Source organism: Agelaius phoeniceus, chromosome 17 (genome assembly GCF_051311805.1).
Source record: "Agelaius phoeniceus isolate bAgePho1 chromosome 17, bAgePho1.hap1, whole genome shotgun sequence".
NCBI lineage: Eukaryota > Metazoa > Chordata > Aves > Passeriformes > Icteridae > Agelaius > Agelaius phoeniceus.
The window spans coordinates 1,007,712-1,027,267 of NC_135281.1; the positions used below are offsets into that span (position 1 = coordinate 1,007,712).

A 19,556-nucleotide genomic window follows, 5' to 3' on the forward strand; every position below is an offset into this window, starting at 1 on the left:
AGCAGGTTCTGGGCATACCACCAGAGACTGAAGGGCAGCCAACTTGCTGTGCTGGGTACCAGGAGAGCCCCAGGGGAGAGGCCACCTTAATGCAAACCACACATTGTAATATAACTGTAACACATCATGCAACCAGAAGAAACTGTGTGTGGGAATCTGGGAGTTCCACAAAGCTCTGTGCATTCCTTATGCTCTATCCCAGTATAGCCTGAGCCTGTGGTGCTTCCTCCCAATCATCTGTGCTTTCCAGGAGGGCCTAGTTCCAGCTCTGCAGCTTGGAAAGTCCAGCCCATGGGATTTGGGAGTGCAGTCCTCTTTACAACTTCCCTGCCTCTGTAGCCCGTCTTTGAGCCATTTTTCAGACTTGCTTTGGGCTCTGGGTCAGCCACCAGCAAACCCCCCTGTGTGAGGGATGGCCATGGGTGTCAGGGTGGAAGCTCTGCAGGGAGCAGGGCTGTGTATCTCCCTGTGCCCCCTGGCCATGTGGAGCTGGGGAGGTGCCTGGGGGGCCCTGACAGCACAGGAAGGGGAGAGGTGAGCAGCAGGATTTGCTTAGTTTGTACTCTGTGCAGATGGAATGATTGCTGTGAGTCCTCTTAAGTGGCAGATAATGGTGGCATAATTTCTTCTAAATTATTTCTAATCATAGTCAATGACTGACTCATGAATGAAGCAGTTGCTAATTGTGACTTACAAATCAATATCTTGGGAGTTATTGCTTGGTGGAAGCACTGCTCACAGAGCATTTTCAGGGCCTCTAATTTAGGCATATATGCATGGCCAGGGCATTTTTGGCCTGAACAACAGATTTTTACCTTTATTTTTCACTAGTCACAGGCAAGCAGAAATTTTTCTTATCAAATGGAGTTAAAATCTTGACATTGCTTTGAAACTAATGGTTCCTCTGCCACTGTGCAGATCTGGGATGTGGAGGGGATGAGTGGTGGGGCTGGAAGAGAGGAAGGAGGCATTGCTCAGCTCTGGGACATGCACCAGCTCTTTGGAGCCATTCCTTTAACAGTATTTGTTGCAGAGGTAAAGGATGGACTGGCATGCTGGGAGCAGTTGTTTTTTTGCTGTGGTGCTCCCTGGTCCTGTTTCCTTGTGCAGGCAGAGGTGCAGGTGGCCCTTACCCTGAGAACATGCCATGGGTCTGGGCTTGTCTTTCCGTGTTTTTCAGGAAGGTGGTGGGATTCATGGGCACAGAGCCCAAATCCCCTCTGTGACCTGAACATGGAGAACAGTTGCCTGGTGGGACAGAGCTTCCCAGCGGGCCCTTGGAGTGGGCAGTGACTGCTGTGATGGGCCATTGCATCTGTGGGAGTTGGATCTGCATCCTCCTGTGTCTGTGGCGATCACAGGGCTTAACTCCCTCCACACCAGTCTGCTCAGCTGCCTCGGGAGGGGGCTCAGTGCTGTGACTCAGGAACACAAACTGTGAGCTGGAGTAGCTTGGGCTTGGTGTAAAGATTTACTGGGGTCAGGCAGAGCTCTGTGGCACACGCAGGAGTTGGCCAGCAGTGTGGCCAGTGCTCCTAAGACTGGACTTGAAGGTTCTGTTCCAGAGTGCCAGGACATGGGTTGCCTCTGAAGCTGCTGAACTTTATTTCTGACTTTGGTCACCACAGGATGTGTTTGGGAGCACTGTGATCAGAGCAGGCACCTTACTGCCTTGGTGTACTGAGTTTGGTGATGGAGAGATCCTCTTTGTGCCTGTGCTAGACCCTGTAAGCTGAACCCCAGCTCCTACAGCCCCTGTGGGGTTGTTCCCTTGGCTGGTGAGAGCATCCAGCCTCCACATCAGGCAGGACAGGTGGACCCTTTTATGCCAGTGTTCTGGAGCTGGATGGAGAAACATTTGGTGTGCTTAATGAGCATCAATGACTGAGGATCCCCAGTGCTGGGGGAGGTCCCAGGAGCCTGGAGCTGCATCTGGGTGATCTAGTGGCAGCAGTGCTCTGTGTGGAGCCTGCTGCCTCTCTCGTGGGATCCTCAGGACATGATCTAACTGTCAGTCTGCCTTGGCAGCAAAGACACCCCTTTGGAGAAGAAGAAGAAAGGGAAGAGGAAACATGAGATACCAGTGAACAGTTTGGATTTGGATCAGGATCTCCAGAGCCCATCTGTACAGAGCCCAGAGGAGTCTGTGGAGTCAGCTGACAGCCAGGTATGTCCAAAGCCCTCAGCTGGCTGCTGGTGGGTGAAATCCTGGCTGCCTCTCAGTGGGACCACAACAAGGGCCTCTGTGCACAGGAATCAGAGCACATGCTCAGCACTGTGGTCAGCTTCTGTCAGCCTGAAATCAGCTGTTGGCCCAGGGTTGCATGCACACTGCTTCCCTGGGCCCTGCGTGTGTCAGCCTTGAGTGTCCCTCTGCACCACAGCTCTGGGCAGCTCCCTTTCCTGGCCAGCACAGGGGGGCTGCATGCCCTGCATCTCTACAGGGCTCCTCTACCTCACGTCCTGGGGACTGGTGGGGCTCTGGGGATCAGAGTGGGGATCTCAGTGCTGCAAGGAGTGCCTGTTCTTCCTACCACCCCCATCCTGCTGGGGCCTGGAAGGAATTCTGGCAGCCCTGGGGCTTTCTCGCTGCCACTCAAGCAAGGAGGAGGTATTTGGTCTGTCCGTGCCTCCTGGCACTGCCCTTTTTCCTCCTGTGTACAGAAACGGCGCTCAGGACGGCAGGTGAAGAGGAGGAAGTACAATGAGGACCTGGATTTCAAGGTTGTGGATGATGATGGCGAGACAATTGCCGTGCTGGGAGCTGGGCGAACCTCGGCACTCTCCGCCTCTACTCTGGCATGGCAGGCAGAGGTAGTGCTGGGGTGGGGCTGGGGGTGTGGGACTGGGGGATCTACCTCATGTACAGTATTCCAAAATGTCAGTGCTGAGGCTTGAGGAAGTGGTGGGTCCCAGCTTAAGGATGGGGTGGGAGAGCGACTGTCTGGGAGGGTTCAGGCTGGCTTTTCAGGAACTGTGAGATGGACAAGAGGCATGCTGGTCCAACTGTCCCCCTCCTGCTTGGAGACTAAGGCCTCTGGAATGTGTGACGCAGCTGGACATGTTCTACCCACTGCCCATGCCCACCTTTGGCTTTGGTCTCTGTAGCTCCTGTCCATGATTGCTCTATTATTTTGTTCCTGCCAGCTGAGGGCTTTGTAGGTGCCATGTCATAATTTTCTGCCCGCATTGCTGCTCTCCATCAGTGCCTCAGAGTGTAGTGATGCCAGCCTGACCCTTGCCAGCTGAGCTGATCTGCTGGGCAGCATGGCAGGGATCTGGGCAGCGTGGCAGGGACTACCCAGTGCCATTGCGGTTTGGGCCTTGCTGTCCTTCTGCCTCTGCCCACTGGTTCAGTGCTGGCTGCTCCTTCCTGCCTTGTCTGTGACTGTGTGTTGAATCCTGCAGCTCTTTCCATCTTTCTGGTCACTGACAAAGCTGTCAGATATTAATAATGGTCACTGGTTGTTTTCATGGTGTTTCTGTTACCCTCTCTAGTCCCCTCTTCCCAAGGTTTTGGTGGGTATTAGCTCTGTTGATAAGCCCTGACCTGATGATCCATGCCTGGCCTGGGGCTGCCACACACCCACAGAACATGCTCCAGCGCTGCTTCAGCTCTGCCTGAAGCTGTGTCCCAGCTGGGCTCCTGGCAGTCATCTCTCCAAGTGAGTTTTTCAAAGCAGCAGGTGTGAGCTGCCTTTGACATGTGTCCATGCTCCCACCCCGTTCTCCTCTCAGTCCTAAACTTTCATCTCAGTTTTTCCTGCTCCAGATGGGTCATTAAAGCTGATGTCCAAAGCAGCCAGGCTGGATGGTTGCTCTGAGGCCTGCCCATCCTGCCCAGCTGAGCCTGCCTGTGGCTGCTCCCAGGAACTGACAGCAGGACAGGATGTGAATGCTGCAGCCTCAGGGCTGCTTTCTCGGTGGCCTGGTCTTGCAGCTTTCCCCCTGCACCCTGGCCAGAGTCCTAAACAGCTCTTTGGGCAGTGCAGGGCTCCTCCAGCAGCCTTCAGATAGCCAGCAGTGAGCCACTGATCCACAGACCAGTGGAAGCCTCTGTAAGGGCTGTGGATCAGCATGGGAGCTCCCAGCTCCAGGGCACTGCACTGCTGGATGGCCATGTTCACACCAACCCTCTGTGGGAGAATCAAGCAGAGCCCAGCAGTGCCAGGGCAGGTGCTTGAGCATAGGGGAACAGGCACTGCACAGTGACTGGCAGGAGCATTTCTGCATGCTCCCTTCAGCTGTCTTAACCCAGTTTAGGGCAGAGTTCCCCAGACAGGGCAGAAATCCTGCTCTGGGCCTCAAGATGGCAGCCAAGGAGCCCAGGCAGAGCTGCTCTTCCCTGCTCATTGCGTTGTGGTGCTGGGTTCAGCATCCTGCTCTGCCCTCAAGAACATTGCCAAGGCAGCAATCACCTCTGAGCTGGGGATGGAAGGGTTGCTGTGGCCCTGGGCATGGTCTTGGCTTTCCCAGACACTTCGGGATGAGTGGTGTGGGGTGCCCTGTCTGTCCGTCCCTAGCCTGCCCCATGCCATTCTTTGAGAGACTTTCTAGTCTGCAAAGTGACACCTCAGGGCTGCTTTGCCTTGGCCCATACTCTACCTCTGTTAGAAGGGAATGAACAGAGTCCTGTTTTCTGCTCTGCACTTGGCTCCTTCTTCTGCTGTACTCTCTTCTAGCCAAAGCAGAACTGATATTTCTAATGCTCAAGCAGGCTCCATGTTTTTGGTGTCCCTCATCTCCCCTGCATCTTCCTCTGTGGGTCTCCTCTGTAGCACAGACAGGCACAAGTCTGGCTCTCTTGTCCCTTGGCATTTGGTGGGGCTGATCCTGGCACAGCTACAGCCAGGAGAGCCTCCACCTCCCCAGAGCTGGCAGCAGGACAGCATTAGGGCCACCTGCAGCAAGCCTGTGCTCAGTGAGAGGAGCTGTGCTGGAGCCCCTGGGTGCCAGCAGAGGGTATCTATGGGTAGAAGCCTGCAAAGAGAAGGAGGCAGCACTTCAAGCCTGCCAGGAAGAACTGCATGGAGAGAGGTGGGGTGAGGTGCTGTTGCCCATGTCCTGTGGCCATGGGCAGATGACAGCGTGTGAGTGACATGTGGCAGGGCCTGACAGACATGCTGCCTGCTCTCCAGGGGCCCTGGGGCCACACAATACTATGGGGCTGTATAACTGCCAAGGCATGACCAGAATGTGGCATAGAGAGTGCCTTGGAGCAGGAATGTGCATATTGGCATAATTCCTTCCTTGAGTCCATGGGCAGAAGTGCCCAAGCTCCCTCCTCTTCTGGGAGACTTTCCACTCTATCTGGCTGCCCTGGTGTAGCTGGAAGGACCCACACAGCAAACCTGACACTGCTGTGGCCTGGCTGACCTGAAGAGGACAGGCAGAGGGTGAGTGTAGCTGGGCTGGCAGCACCTACACCCTCACACCCAGCAGGGGCTCCCCAAGCGCAGCTCTCCTGGCTCCCAGTGCCAACTCTGCCTGGCTGGGGGACTGGGAGAGGAGCAAGCAGCTGTTCAGTGCTGGGAGAATGCCAGGGGTCTGTGATGAGCCAGAAAAACAGAGCTCTCGTTTCCTGTCCCCAGGAGCCTCCCGAGGATGATGCCAATATCATTGAGAAGATCCTTGCCTCCAGGATGGTGCAGAAAGAGGTGAGTGGCAAAAATGTCAGTGGGGCTAGAAGTCCCTGAGCAGAGGATAGGTGGGACCTGGCTGCCCTGTGCAGCAGGGACACGAGACAGCAGCAGTTGGTGCTCTTGCTTCTGTGGTGGGGTGCTGGGGTATGCCCAGACTGGCACCTTTCTGAGCTGTGGATCAATGTGGTGCCTCTCCTGTCCTGGGCACCAGAAAGCCTCTGAAGAGTCTGGCCTGGGCTGTTGCCCAGAAAGTGTTGGGAGTTCCCCATGCTCAAGGGTGGTCTCGTGTCGTGTTCCCCAGGGCTACTGCACCTCTGGAGCAGCAGCACAATGAGTGCCTGCCTGTCCTCACCATCCCTGGGGCTCAGTCCCTGGAGCCTGTGGCCAGGCAGGGGGTGGCTGAGAATGCCCCCCCAGCTTCTGCACAGCCTCTGACTGTCACTGACTCTCCTTCCCTTGGTTTCAGACTCATCCTGGAGGCCTGGCATTTGAGACAGAGGAGTTCTACGTCAAGTACAGGAACTTGTACGTGTAGTGTTGTACTTGTGGTGCCTTTTTCTGTGGGCCCTGTGCATGCAGGAGCAGGGACTGTGCACTCCCACCTCTGTCCCATCCCTAGCTGCAGCCCCAGCATCCCTTTTTCCTATCCCTGTTGATGCCTTGAGAAGCTACCTAGAACAAAGGCTGGACAGTGTTAAAGGAATAAAGTAGGGATTTATTAAAAGGGCCTTCAAAGGATACACCTTGGGCAGTTCAAGAGCCTGGCTGAGGCTACACCCTAGATGGATGATGGGGTCATGAGTTTCACACTTTTATAAATTTTGGTCCATTTATATATTTTGGTTAATTGTCCAATTACAGCTTCAGGTTATGAAGTCACATCCTCCCAGATTGCTCTCCTCAGTTTGCTGTTTACACTTTTTGGGCCTGAAGCTGCAATGGGGTCATTGGTTCTCAGGCTGGAAAAGGATTGTTTTGTCTAACTAAACTGTGAAGAGAATTTGCTAACACTTTCGATGAAGTTCAGAGTTATATACTAATGCAGTACAGAATCTGCAATAAAAAAAAATAAAATAAAATACTGGAAAATATTAAAGCTAAAACTTAAGGCACCACTGTCCTGAGCCAGCTGTGGTGGAAAGCAGAGAAGCTGCTGCAGCTTCAGTGCTTGGTCTTAGCCTGATCCTGGGGTATGGCTTTCCCCAATTTGGTTTGGCGTAGGCATAGGCATGGACTGGGCATTCTCTGGATCACTGGGAGATCCATGCTGCTCTGTGTGGTGGATGGTTTGGGACCAAAGGCCTCTTGGTCACATGTTGATTTTTTTTCCCCCTGCAGCTCTTACCTCCACTGTAAATGGGCAACTCTGGAGGAGCTGGAGAAGGACCCCAGGATCTCGCAGAAGATAAAGCGCTTCCGGAACAAGCAGGCTCAGATGAAACATATTTTTACAGAGGTGAGAGTGGAGCACAGTGAGCAGTGGTGCCTGACTCTGAGCCCAGTGCCATGGCTGAGCAGGCCAGGAGCTGCCCCTGACACCTTGCTGCCCAGACCTGTCTGTCTCCAGGGCCAAAGGCACCAGGGCTGGAGATGAGGGTCCATGACTGTGCACTGGACACCTCTAGTGTCACTGGTGGAATTATGAGCATGGTGATGAGTGTCCCTTGCGAGGCAATGCCAGCTCTGGAAGAGTTGCTTGGTGGTAGAGAGGGCAGCATATAGGGCTGGAGGTGCTTCTGTGGTGGAGCAGAGATGCTGTGGGAGAGAGGGAGCTATAAATATCTGGGCTTAGGGCAGCTCCTGCCTGCTCTGCTCTATAAGCAGATTAATCTTGCTTAGTATGAAAGGTGTTCTATAATTTATCTTGTTGCTCCAGAGATAGTTGTTGGATCTCCTCAAACTGTCCCTTACAAGTATAAATCAGGCCAGTAGGCTATGAAAATTTCTTCTTTGTAGCTGGAAAGCTGGGGGTGTGTGTCAAATTTCTCACTCACGAGTCTGTTTGGGGTCTTTCTCAGGATGCAAAAAAAAAAGCATGTGTTGGAACACTCTGTACCACCAACAGTTCAGCAAGGAGCACATGCTCTTTTCCTGTAACTAACTGGGGCTTGGGGAGTTGTGAGTGTAGAAGCCTGATTTTTCTCTTTCCCAAGCCTAAGGCCATGTCTCTCCAAGGACTATGCCAGGTGGGGCAAGAGGGAGGCAGAGACAGAGACCAAGGTGTCACCCCTTGCAGCCATGGGGTTCATTGGGTGCTGTGCACTGTGGTGGTCACAGCTCTGGATGCTGCACATCAGCTGAAGCAGACAGCTTAGGACTTGTACCTTTGGGCCAGATAGGCTGGAGAGGACATTCCTGCCTCCCAGCAAGGGCAGCACGGAGCATGTGACTGCTCTAAAGAAAGAGCTTTGCCTTCTGCCAGGTTCCTGCATCCTCCCTGCCCAGAGACAGATGTCTGTACCTGTGTCCAGGGCACTTGGTGTGTTGCACACAGCTAGCAGCATCCTGGGGACAGATGCCCCGCAGCTGTTTACTTGTGCCCATCTGTTTAACCCTGGAATCACCTTGAACTTACCTCCTGTTTTACTGTTTGCCATCACAGCCTGATGAGGATTTGTTCAACCCTGACTACGTGGAGGTAGATCGAATTCTGGAGGTGGCTCACACAAAGGACCCTGACACTGGGGAGGTGAGAGGCTGCATCTCTTGCCTGCCCCATGGAGGGAAGGAGGGAGACGTGGCAGGATGCCCGGCCCCATGGTGTACATTGTGGGTCATCTCTGAGCACCCTGAGCCTTCCCAGCCTTCCCTTGCACAGGTTTCCCTGTCTCCAAGGGCCCTTGGCCCAGGGTGGGTGGAGGGATGCTGACTCTCCCTGTCTCTGAGCCTGTTTCCCTCTGTGCTGCAGGAGGTGACTCACTACTTGGTGAAGTGGTGCTCACTGCCCTATGAGGAGAGCACCTGGGAGCTGGAGGAGGATGTTGACCCAGGGAAAATTAAAGAGTTTGAAGCCCTCCAAATCCCTCCAGAAATCAAGCACATGGTAACGTACCCTGAGGTAACGTACCCAGCTGGCAGCTCTCTGCCCTGGGCGCAGGGACTGGCTGTGTTCTGCCACAGTCCAGCAGTGCTGACCTTGTCCCAGGTGCTGCAGTTCAAGCCCTGTATCCTCCCCTCTGGAGGTTGGAGGGTGGGTTCCAGAGGCCAAGCCCTTACTATAACTCAGCTGTCAGTGACTGTTTTGAAGTGTTGTCCCTGATGTGCATCCCCAGCAGTGGGATTTGGCCTCACTGGGCATTAGCATCTCCCATGGACCTTGTTCCTGCTGTCCCCTCCTAGGAGCGCCCAGCGTCCGAGTCTTGGCAGAAGCTGGAGAAGTCCCGGGAGTACAAGAACAGCAACCAGCTGCGGGAGTATCAGCTGGAGGGGATGAACTGGCTGCTCTTTAACTGGTACAACAGGTGAGGAGAGGCAGGAGCCCAGTGCTGCCATGAGCAGTCCTACTGGCAGCAGGCCCTGTGTGTGCTGTCATGGGAACAGTGAAGCTGGGGAGCAGAGTGGACAAATGGGCCTGACAGAGCAGCCACTGAGTCCTTCAACTGCTGGAGCTGGCTGGCAGCTGCCAGAAACAGTGTATTTGCTTTAGCTTTGCAATTGAATTTTTAGGAATGGTTCTCCCTGGTATATATGCTGATGAGTCTTGGAGATAGTAGGGCTTAGCTATGATTCTAAGGTACACCTGGGCTTTTGGTACTGGCCAGGCTATTGGTGACTGATTGTGCAGCAGGCAGGTGGGAATATGCATGTTCTTGGCTGCAGCAGGCCATCAGATGCATCTTTCCCTGGCTCATGTGTACCTGAAAAACAGCATCTTTCATGCTGATTTTGAATCCATGATGTTACAAGAAGTTGGCTGGCTTACCCAGACATATTTGGGCTGCTATACCAAAGTCGCCCCACGCTCCATGCTGCAGGATCAGAGAGTGTGGGCAGAGGTGGTGTGCCTGACATCCCATCAAAGAGTTGGTGACAGAGTGGTTTCTGTCCCCAAGAGCCACCCTGACCTGACCCTGTCCGTCTCTGCAGGAAGAACTGCATCCTGGCTGATGAGATGGGGTTGGGGAAGACAATCCAGTCAATCACTTTCCTCTCAGAGATATTCCTGATGGGCATCCATGGCCCCTTCCTCATCATCGCACCTCTCTCCACCATCACGAACTGGGAGAGGGAGTTCCGCACCTGGACGGAGATGAATGCCATCGTGTACCACGGCAGCCAGATCAGCCGGCAGATGATCCAGCAGTACGAGATGGTGTACAGGGACACACAGGTACTGACTGATGCACACAGCCCTCCTGGCATGTGTCCCCCAGCCCTGCCTTCCTTTACTTGGGAAGCACTGAGCTGCCTGTGGAGCTTGTTCATTTGGAGAAGGAAAGATGATCTTTGCAGCCCCATTTGCTGGCATGGGCTCGGGTTGCACTGTGAGTGAACAGGCACAACTCATGCAGAGCAGTGAGGGTGCAGCTTCTTGTCCAGGCCTATGTGCCTGCCCTGGGGCAGTGTCTGGTTTAGAGATACACAGCCTGTGGCCATCAAGGAGGCTTGCAGAAACCTGCCCAATGCTTGAGAGAGATTATTCTGGAGAAATTCCAGCTCAGAGTCAGATACTGACTCACGCTGATACTGTCAGGCAGGAGGTCTGACAGTGTGCTGCTACCCTGCAGGACTCAAGTTCTGGTTTCTGTTTCCCTAGGGTAACCCTCTCCCTGGGATCTTCAAGTTCCAGGTGGTTATCACCACCTTTGAGATGATCCTTGCTGATTGTCCAGAGCTGAAGAAGATCCAGTGGCGCTGTGTGGTCATTGACGAGGCGCATCGCCTGAAGAACAGAAACTGCAAACTCCTGGAGGGGCTGAAGCTCATGGCCCTGGTGAGCATCCCAGGTTCACCTGGGAGCAGGGTGGGCTGGAGATGGCCATGCTGAGCAGTCAGATGCCACTGTCAGCAGCTTAGGCCCTGTGCCAGGTTAGAGGAAAACCATCTAGAGGGCCCCTTGATGGATGGGGCACTGGTGCCCTGCAGCCCTCACAAACTTCTTTTTGCCAGAGTGGAATATTACCTTCCCCTGTGCCTTCCCACGTGGGGGTGCTCCCTGCCAGAGCCCTGCACATCCTTGCAGCCCAGTGTAAGCTGCTGCAGCACATGGGGGCAGTTGCTGGCCAGCCCTGCACAATACCCTTGGCCATACTGTGTCTTGCGCCCTACATTGGGAAGGGCTGTGGTGTTCGAGATAGTTTCTTACTGCTATGCAAACATGTTCCTCCATGCCAGGGGTGGGTTAACAAAGGGATCAGTGAGCTGCTCTGAGAAATTATTTGGATGTCCAGCTCTTTTCCAGCCCTGGGAAAAGCAGCATTGCTGTTAGCTGGACCAAGAACCAGCAGGCCTTTTGGATCTTCCAGCTGTACTCAGCCTCCATCACACTCACTTGTAGCTGGGCCAGGCCTCTGAAAATAATTCATCTTGTGTAGTGCCCTGCTGTGTTGTGAGCTTGGGTCAAAGCAGGGCTGCTTCTGGTCCCCCTTCTATGCCATCACCTCCCTTTGTACAAGTCCTCTGGGAGTCTCCCACCTTACAATCACCCTTCTTTTCTAGCAGGCCACTCCTGAGGACATTTCCCGCACTAGACTGGGCAGGAGGATTAGCCTGAGTAGGGAGTCCAAGGTTCTGACAGTGCTGGGACAGAGGAACTGGTGCACCCAGGACCAGCACCTGGTGGTGCCTAAAGCCCAAGCCCATGTTGTCAGTCATGGGAGGGAGAGCATTCTCCTTGAGGGATCATCTGATCCTCACTCTCCCAGGTCTTGGGGATTGTTCAGACCTCATCTGCTTTTACTGCACATGTACCTACATGGTGAACCTCTAAGAGAAGCTCCCCTTTGTTCCCTGTGCGCAGTCATACCTGTCCCTGCTAATTTTGGAGCACCCTGCTGAGACTGTCCCTAGCAGCAGGCCACTGCTGCCCCTCGGTGTCCCATGGCTCTCTGTGGTGCTCCCTCTTGCTCTGTCTGAGCCCTGAAGACAAACATCCTGCCCCCAGCTGCACAGGAGCTTGGGCTCTGTCAGCGTCCCTGTCCAGCACCAGCACAGGCCTACCCAACGCTCTTGTGCCAGGGCAGGGCTGAAGCCTGGGAGCAGTGTGAGATCTTGAGTTTGGCTGTTGTTGCACAGAGCTGGACTGGCACGTGTGCATGGGAGTGTCCTGGGAGCCACAAGACAGTGTTGTGTGGCAGTGGCTCAGTCAGGGTTGTCACCATGGCCAGGGAAGCCTCTCGGTGTGTATGTGGTCCCAGGCCATCCAAAGTGCTTCTTAGGCTGGAAGACAAGAAGCATTGTGCTCTTGGGACATCTTCAACCCCAGCTAATGGGGTTGAGCCCTCAACCTGTTTTCTCTGTGTTCCCAGGAGCACAAGGTGCTGCTAACAGGGACCCCCCTGCAGAACTCAGTAGAGGAGCTCTTCAGCCTCCTAAATTTTCTGGAGCCACAGCAGTTCCCCTCAGAGACAGCCTTCCTGGAAGAGTTTGGAGACCTGAAGACAGAGGAGCAGGTACCTGGAGTAATGATACCAGTGACTTAGCACAGGCCACTAGGACACCTGGTGACCAAACCAGACATGCTTTCAGACATGTGCTTCATGGAAGTGGATAGGACTCCTCATACCAGGAGAAGCAAAGTTGTGACAGAGCCCCAGTGCTGTTCTGGGGAGAGGAGACCTGCCCCTGCCAAGGCAGTGGTCTGCTCCCAGCTGACTCCCTGCTGCCCTTGCATGCTTGGGTTGAACAGCTTACCTGCCTCTCCCACCTGGTCTGTCCCTGAGACCAACAGGAGTGCAAGGGGAATGGGGAGGTCAGTAGGTCCATGCGTCAACCCTTGTCAGGTTCCCCTGGAGAGCCTTCCTCCAAAGCTCTCCTTGAGTGTGGGTCATGGGAAGCTGCTTAGTTGCCTGGGCTGTCTCACTGCCTTTTGAATGTGGAAGTTGTACAAAGATTGTCATTCTGTGGGAGCAGGCACAGGCACATGAAACAACCACCATCTCAGCTACCGTCCAAAGTCTCAGCTCTCCTGCATCAGACACTAAGGCTGCTGGCAGCAGAGGCATGTGGAGCTCATAGCCTGGGACTGGTCATGCCTGCCCCAAGGACCCCAGGCCCTGAAGTTGTCCTGGCTGGCTGCTGAGCAGCTGCTCTAGTCACCTGTAGTGGGTTTGCAGCATGGGGAGGCTCCAGTCTAGCAGACCCCTCTGCTGGCCCATGTGCTTCCGTGCAGGGAGGGCAGTGAGTGTCTGTGCTTGCTCTGCAGGTGAAGAAGCTGCAGTCCATCCTCAAGCCCATGATGCTGCGACGGCTGAAGGATGATGTAGAGAAGAATCTGGCACCCAAGCAGGAGACCATCATTGAGGTGGAGCTGACCAATATCCAGAAGAAATACTACCGGGCCATCCTGGAGAAGAATTTCTCCTTCCTCTCCAAGGGTGCCAACCAGCACAATATGCCCAACCTCATCAATACCATGATGGAGCTGCGCAAGTGCTGCAATCACCCATACCTCATCAATGGTGAGGGCTGTGCACAGAAGTGTGGGGGGGACACACAAGTATCACTGCAACATTTACTGTTCACTCCCAACAGAGCTTGCCTACCTGGGGAGCCAGCTCAGGCCTTGTGCCATCTGCTGATGATGTGGCAGAGCTCTGTCCTGTTGCTTTCCCAGGCAGCCCAGCTCCCTCCAAGGGCTGCTTGCTGATGGGCACCTTAGGGTCTCCTGAGGCTCACTGTGTTTGGGGGTGTTCCAACACAGGACCAGTGTCCCAGCCTGACTTACTGTGCCAAGAGCTGATGTGAGCCCTACAGAAGTTTAGTCCCAGGAGTGGAGGGTCTGCAGGAGGTCTCTAGCCAGCCTCCGTAGCTCTGACTGTATGGATTCTGTTGGTCATGCGGTCCTTTGCTGCTGCCCTGGGCAGCTGCACTGCCAGGCTTGCCAAGAGCTCACACCCCTTTTCACCTGGCAGGGGCAGAGGAGAAGATCCTGGAAGACTTCCGCAAAACACACTGTCCAGAGGCACCAGACTTCCAGCTGCAGGCGATGATCCAGGCAGCTGGGAAGCTGGTGCTCATTGATAAGCTGCTTCCCAAGCTGATTGCTGGTGGGCACAAGGTGCTCATCTTCTCGCAGATGGTGCGCTGCCTTGACATCCTGGAGGACTATCTCATCCAGAGACGGTTAGTACAGGCTCCAGCATTCACCACGGCTCCTCCACAGTACCTCCATGCACTCTACATGGAGTGGCAACAGCACAGGGTGGGGATTTGGCCATTCCATGCCCACATACTGATGGATCTGTTTTACCATGTACTACTGGTGGGTGTGGAGACCGCAGAGCTAAGCACTTCAGATCTGTCATTCTGTGTAGTCTAGGGCTAGTCCTCAGAGTGACCAGGTAAAAGTAGATCCTTCCCTCGGTCCTGGTTCCCATGAGCCCCATATACATGCACCATGCATGGGGTTATGATGATTTTGTTATCATAAGAGGCACAACTTTTGGGAACAGCCACAGTGCACACAGGTTGATGGGGCCTGCGCCTCCACCTGGGCACAGGTCCTGCCAGTAAGTCCTGGCTGGTGTGCCTACACAGCCTGGGAGAAGGAGCAGAAAGGGATTTGAAGGCCACAGACTCTTGGGGCCCTGCTGTGATTCTGCTCTAAGCTCTCCCTCTCTTGAGCAGGTACACCTATGAGCGCATTGACGGGCGAGTGCGCGGCAACCTGCGCCAGGCTGCCATCGACCGCTTCTGCAAGCCCGACTCGGATCGCTTTGTCTTCCTCCTGTGCACGCGAGCAGGCGGGCTGGGCATCAACCTGACCGCTGCTGACACCTGCATCATCTTCGACTCCGACTGGAACCCACAGAATGACCTGCAGGTAATGGGCTGGGCAGGGCCAGGCTGTCAGGAGGTCCTGAGGCACAGCTTCTATCACTTGTGCCAGGCAGGGACAACAGGGCAGCAGCACCAGCTGTACTGGGCAGGAGATACCAGTCAGCATGGCTGGCAGGAATGTGGGCAGGGGGAGCAAGACATGGGAGAGATCACAGTGTGGCTCTGAAAAGATGAATGTGCCACAGAGTAGGCAACACTGTGCCCATACCTGTTTTTGGAGTGGGTGCAGTGTTGTGTGCCACATCTGTAGAGAGCCAAGGCTCCAGCCTTAACCCTGTGTCCTTGCCTGAGGGTGCTGGGATCTCTCATTCCTGCTCCACAGCTGTGGAGGCTGTGCCAGACCCTGCCATGTCAGCCACAGGCAGGGAATGAGAGTGCTGTGGTGGATGGGAGGTGCTGTGGGTTAGGTGGGTGAGTGTAGATGCTGATGCAGAGTACCACAAGCCACATGGTCCTCATCCAGCTGGGCTCCCTGTGCTGACACTGTGCCCTCTGCACCGACAGGCTCAAGCTCGCTGCCATCGCATTGGGCAGAGCAAGGCTGTGAAGGTCTATCGCCTCATCACCAGGAACTCCTATGAGCGGGAGATGTTCGACAAGGCCAGCCTGAAGCTGGGCCTGGATAAAGCTGTGCTGCAGGACATCAACCGCAAGGGCAGCACCAATGGGGTAGGTTGGCTGCTGGAGCGGGGCCAGAGGGGAGCCTCTGCAGGACATCTCTCCTCCTCCCCCTGCAAGTCATTGCCAGGTCAGAGCAGGGACTCAGCAGCCTTTGGGGAGGGAGAGCCCAGTCCCACACACTCGCACTGCTGCCCTTTGGCCTGCCAGACTGTTCCTGCACTGCCATGGGGATAGGGGACATGTGATGCTGTGTCCGGAGTGGTGTGGGCTGAATTTCCTGACAGTCCCTCAGGAAGAGTTTTGAAGTGACCTCTTTGCTTTAACAACAGCAAGTCTGGATTGGCTTAGGGCCCTTTCTTCTGAAGCAGAGGGAGGAGCCTTCTCCTGTTGTGCAGTGGTCATGGTTGCTGGCCAGGTTGGTGATGCCCCTGTGCTTTGGGCAGGTTCAGCAGCTCTCCAAGATGGAGGTGGAGGACCTGCTGCGGAAGGGTGCCTACGGTGCACTCATGGATGAGGAGGATGAGGGGTCAAAGTTCTGTGAGGAAGACATTGATCAGATCCTCCAGCGCAGGACACAGACCATCACGATCCAGTCTGAGGGAAAGGGCTCCACATTTGCAAAGGTATGCTGTGCTCCAGTGGGAGGGAAGGGGGATTTCCCTCAGGGGCGGAGGAATGGGAACATGCAGGGCAGTAGTGGTCAGTCAGCCTCCTACCTGTGTGTGGAGACCTGTCCAACTTCCTACCTGTGTGTGGAGACCTGTCCAGCCTCCTACCTGTGTGTGTGGAGACCTGTCCAGCCTCCTACTTGTGTATGGAGACATGTCCACGTGGTGGCCAAGCCCTGCTGTCTCAGTGTGCCAGTGAGACCTGAGGCTGTGCTGGGGCTGGTGTGGTCTCCTGTCTCTCTGATGGTCAGTAGAGTATTGAGGAGGGGCCACCAGCCTGGCAGGTGATAGAAGGCTGCCTAGAAGGGTTCAGCCATGAGGGCTGGATGGTGGCAGGACCCAGCTGCTGGGCTGCATGATGCCCAAAGCCAGGTGCTGCTGTGCCATGGAAGCTGTGTGCTGTGGGGCCTGACAAAACCCCCAGAGCTCTGTGCTATGCTCTGGCTAGTGCCTGCTGGGACCACTAAGGGCTCTCCTCTTCTTGCACAACCCAGCCTCCATTTACAGTGGGTCAGGCATGACTGCAAAACAGAGGAGTTCAGCTCCCTCAGGCAAACAAAGAACCCTCTGGCATGTAGCAGCTTAGGGTGTAACATCCCATAGCAGCAAGACTGTGCACTCAGACTGGCATTGGGGGATCTCTGTATGGGAGAAGGCACACCTGGATGGTGGGTTGCACCCCGTTCACTCCTCTTCTTTCTCTCCTAGGCCAGCTTTGTAGCATCAGGAAACAGAACTGACATTTCCTTAGATGACCCCAACTTCTGGCAGAAGTGGGCCAAGATAGCAGAGCTCGATACAGATGCCAAGAATGAGAAGGTAGGATGCAGTTTGTGGCCCGTGTGCCCTGCAACTGATCTGACACAATGTGGCCTGGTGTCCAAGTGTCCAGGGTGCTGCATGCTTCCTCTAGGCTCTTGAAGAGGTTTGTGTTGGGCATCAAGAATTACTGCAAGGGAAGATTGACCCACAAAGGCTGGCTAAAGCCCTGATTTATTTAGCCACATGTTGGTCTGTGTCTCCCTGATCTTTCACGGTACTCAGTCTGTTCTCCTAGCTACTCCCAACAATCTCACCCTCTGCTTGAGAGCATTGTCCAAATGCTCCTTGAGCTCTGGTAGCCTTGGGGCTATGCCCATTCCCTGGGGAGCCTGTTCAATGCCCAACCACCCTTTGGGGAAAGAACCTTTTCCCGATGCAGCTCCAGTCATTCCCGTGGGTCCTGTTCCTGGTCACAGAGAATAGAGATTGGAGCCTGCCCCTCTGCTCTCTCTCCTGAGGGCAGACTGGTGCCTCTGCCTGTCAGGAGGTAGGAGGGGACAGATGGGATCCCAGTGCTCTGCTGGCCCTGCTGAGGTGATGGGCTTGGCTGCAGCTCAGGTCTCTCTTCCCAGCTCCTCCACCAGGCACAGGGTGCTGCCACTGGCTCCAGTGCGGCCCCGAGGCTGCCATAATTCCAACTAAGGCAGCAGTGCTGTAAGAGATGGTTTTACACAGCAGCAGGAGGGAGGTCCTGCAACTCTGCAGAGCTCACTGCTCAAGCTGGAGTGATGGGAGAGAGTGTGTGTGTGTGTGTGTGTGTGTGTGTGTCATATGTGCCTGAAATCCAGGCAGATTTACATTACATTAATTCATTCAACAGGGTGGGGTAAGGAGAGGGGGCAGGTACATGCTATTTAATTTCATACTGCTTCCTGCTGCACCTTCTTGGAAGCTGCTTTTCCTGTTCCAGCCCACCTGTCCCCCTGATGCAGAGATTACACTGCCTAGAGCACAGTGCTTGGCACAGGGACTGCAGAGAGGGCCAGGAGTGACTCAGAGCTGAGTCAGCTGCTGGCAGTCAGACATTTGGACACAGAAGGGGACTGATTTTAGCCTGTCATCAGTCAGGCTGAATTTTGTGCTGGTCAGGAGTTGTCACTTGTGCAGGCAGAACTGCACACAGGTAACTTGAAGCAGGCATCCTAGTGGGAAGGTGATGGTCAGCCGCAGGACTGGCAAGCCAAGAGCCAGAGGCTGAGCAGACCCCAGGTGACAGGAGCCAGAAGAGCACATAAAAGTGTTTCTGCCTGTACCTGAGAGTGCTCTCTGCTCTGTCCATCACAGGAGAGCCTGGTCATCGACAGACCCCGGGTGCGGAAGCAAACCAAGCACTACAACTCCTTCGAGGAGGACGAGCTGATGGAGTTCTCTGAGCTGGACAGTGACTCGGATGAGCGACCCACGCGCTCACGGCGCTTCAACGAGAAGACGCGGCGGTACCTGCGGGCTGAGTGCTTCCGTGTGGAGAAGAACCTGCTCATATTTGGGTGAGTCTCACCCATGTGAGAGCACAGCCACAGCCTCCAGCTGCCCCAGTGCCCATGTGCACCCGTTGGCTGCACCAGCTACTTCCTGCCTGTCCTGCTTGCTGTGTTGCCTCCTTCCAGCCATGACCCCACTGGTGGGACCTGGGCTCTGAGTGAATGTTTGGGATGGAAGAAGAGTTAGCAGGACAAAGCTGGCAATTGGCACTTCCAGAGTCTGCTCCTGCTTCTTCCCTGTTCAGTCCTGCAAACCTCTCTCTGTCTCTGCTCCTGTAACGTGTGGGCAAAACGTCCCCGTCTAGGGGATCTAGCAGGGCTGTGCCCCCACAGGAGCTCCTTGAGAGAGGTGCCAGCAAGGTCTCTAATTGCACAGGAGTGTTCACTCTGTGTTCCTGCTGTTTCAGCTGGGGACGCTGGAAAGATATCCTGACCCACGGGCGGTTCAAGTGGCACCTGAATGAGAAGGACATGGAGATGATTTGTCGGGCCTTGCTGGTGTATTGCGTCAAACACTACAAGGGGGATGAGAAGATAAAGAGTTTTATCTGGGATCTCATCACGCCGACGAAGGATGGCCAGAATCAGGCTCTGCAGAATCACTCAGGTATTGCGTGTTCTCTCTGCCATTGCATCTGTACCCGCTGCCCTGTGCCAGTCTGTGAGACTGAGGCTGCAGAATTCAAAGCAGAGCTGATGGAAACAGTCTGCAAGTGTTTGTGCTTCAGCACTGCAATTCTCTCTGTGCAGAGAAAGAAGCTTCCATGGAGCTGACATACACACTGACCCTCAGAGCCAGCAGCAGGGGCTGGCTGAGTGAGGGAGGCTGTTTTCTGTCTTTAAGTGCAGAGAGTGCCTTGTGGTGGGAACAGAGGTGCTGCAAAGTCTCCTCTGGCCTGTGAATACTGTTGTGGTTCCCCTGCACAGGGAGGTGCGGGCAGTGAGCTCATGAGCACCAGTGACTGTATGAACATGTTGGGTGTGATAGGGATGAGGTGATGATTCCACTCAGGGCATGGACATGCTCAGGCTGCTCCTCAGGGCCTCAGAGGGCACAGCATGGATGTGGTGCAGGGCCCTGCCTCTGCCTCTGGGCAGCATGGGCAGCTGCACCAGGGAAAGCTGGGGGTGCAGCTGAGCATCCATCTCACAGCAAGTCTGTGGGTTTGGTCCTCATATAGACCATTAACTTAAGAGCTGGACTCAGTGATCCTTATGGGTCCCTTTCAACTCCGAATATTCTGTGATTTTGTGATTTCCCTTTTTTTTCCCCCGTTTTGTTTCCCCTCGTCATGGTGTTTGTCCCTGACCTACTGGTCTGC

General features: G+C 54.8%; 1 protein-coding gene across 9 annotated transcripts in view; it reads left to right on the forward strand.

Annotated features, from left to right (window-relative positions):
- Positions 1 to 19,556, forward strand: part of CHD6 (chromodomain helicase DNA binding protein 6) — a 98,396-nt gene that overhangs the window by 55,783 nt on the left and 23,057 nt on the right. For 5 of the 9 annotated variants that reach the window (XM_077187418.1, XM_077187413.1, XM_077187411.1 and 2 more), the window contains 19 exons: positions 2,029 to 2,167; positions 2,665 to 2,814; positions 5,592 to 5,657; positions 6,109 to 6,167; positions 6,981 to 7,098; positions 8,245 to 8,331; positions 8,551 to 8,700; positions 8,982 to 9,103; positions 9,729 to 9,972; positions 10,399 to 10,575; positions 12,110 to 12,253; positions 13,006 to 13,261; positions 13,715 to 13,925; positions 14,430 to 14,625; positions 15,147 to 15,311; positions 15,707 to 15,886; positions 16,640 to 16,750; positions 18,038 to 18,240; positions 18,642 to 18,844. In XM_077187418.1, coding sequence (XP_077043533.1) covers positions 2,029 to 2,167; positions 2,665 to 2,814; positions 5,592 to 5,657; positions 6,109 to 6,167; positions 6,981 to 7,098; positions 8,245 to 8,331; positions 8,551 to 8,700; positions 8,982 to 9,103; positions 9,729 to 9,972; positions 10,399 to 10,575; positions 12,110 to 12,253; positions 13,006 to 13,261; positions 13,715 to 13,925; positions 14,430 to 14,625; positions 15,147 to 15,311; positions 15,707 to 15,886; positions 16,640 to 16,750; positions 18,038 to 18,240; positions 18,642 to 18,844 — 2,981 coding nt within the window. The remainder of the gene's footprint in view (positions 1 to 2,028; positions 2,168 to 2,664; positions 2,815 to 5,591; positions 5,658 to 6,108; positions 6,168 to 6,980; positions 7,099 to 8,244; positions 8,332 to 8,550; positions 8,701 to 8,981; positions 9,104 to 9,728; positions 9,973 to 10,398; positions 10,576 to 12,109; positions 12,254 to 13,005; positions 13,262 to 13,714; positions 13,926 to 14,429; positions 14,626 to 15,146; positions 15,312 to 15,706; positions 15,887 to 16,639; positions 16,751 to 18,037; positions 18,241 to 18,641; positions 18,845 to 19,556) is intronic. The other 4 variants (XM_077187415.1, XM_077187420.1, XM_077187412.1 and 1 more) reach the window with 3 other exon arrangements.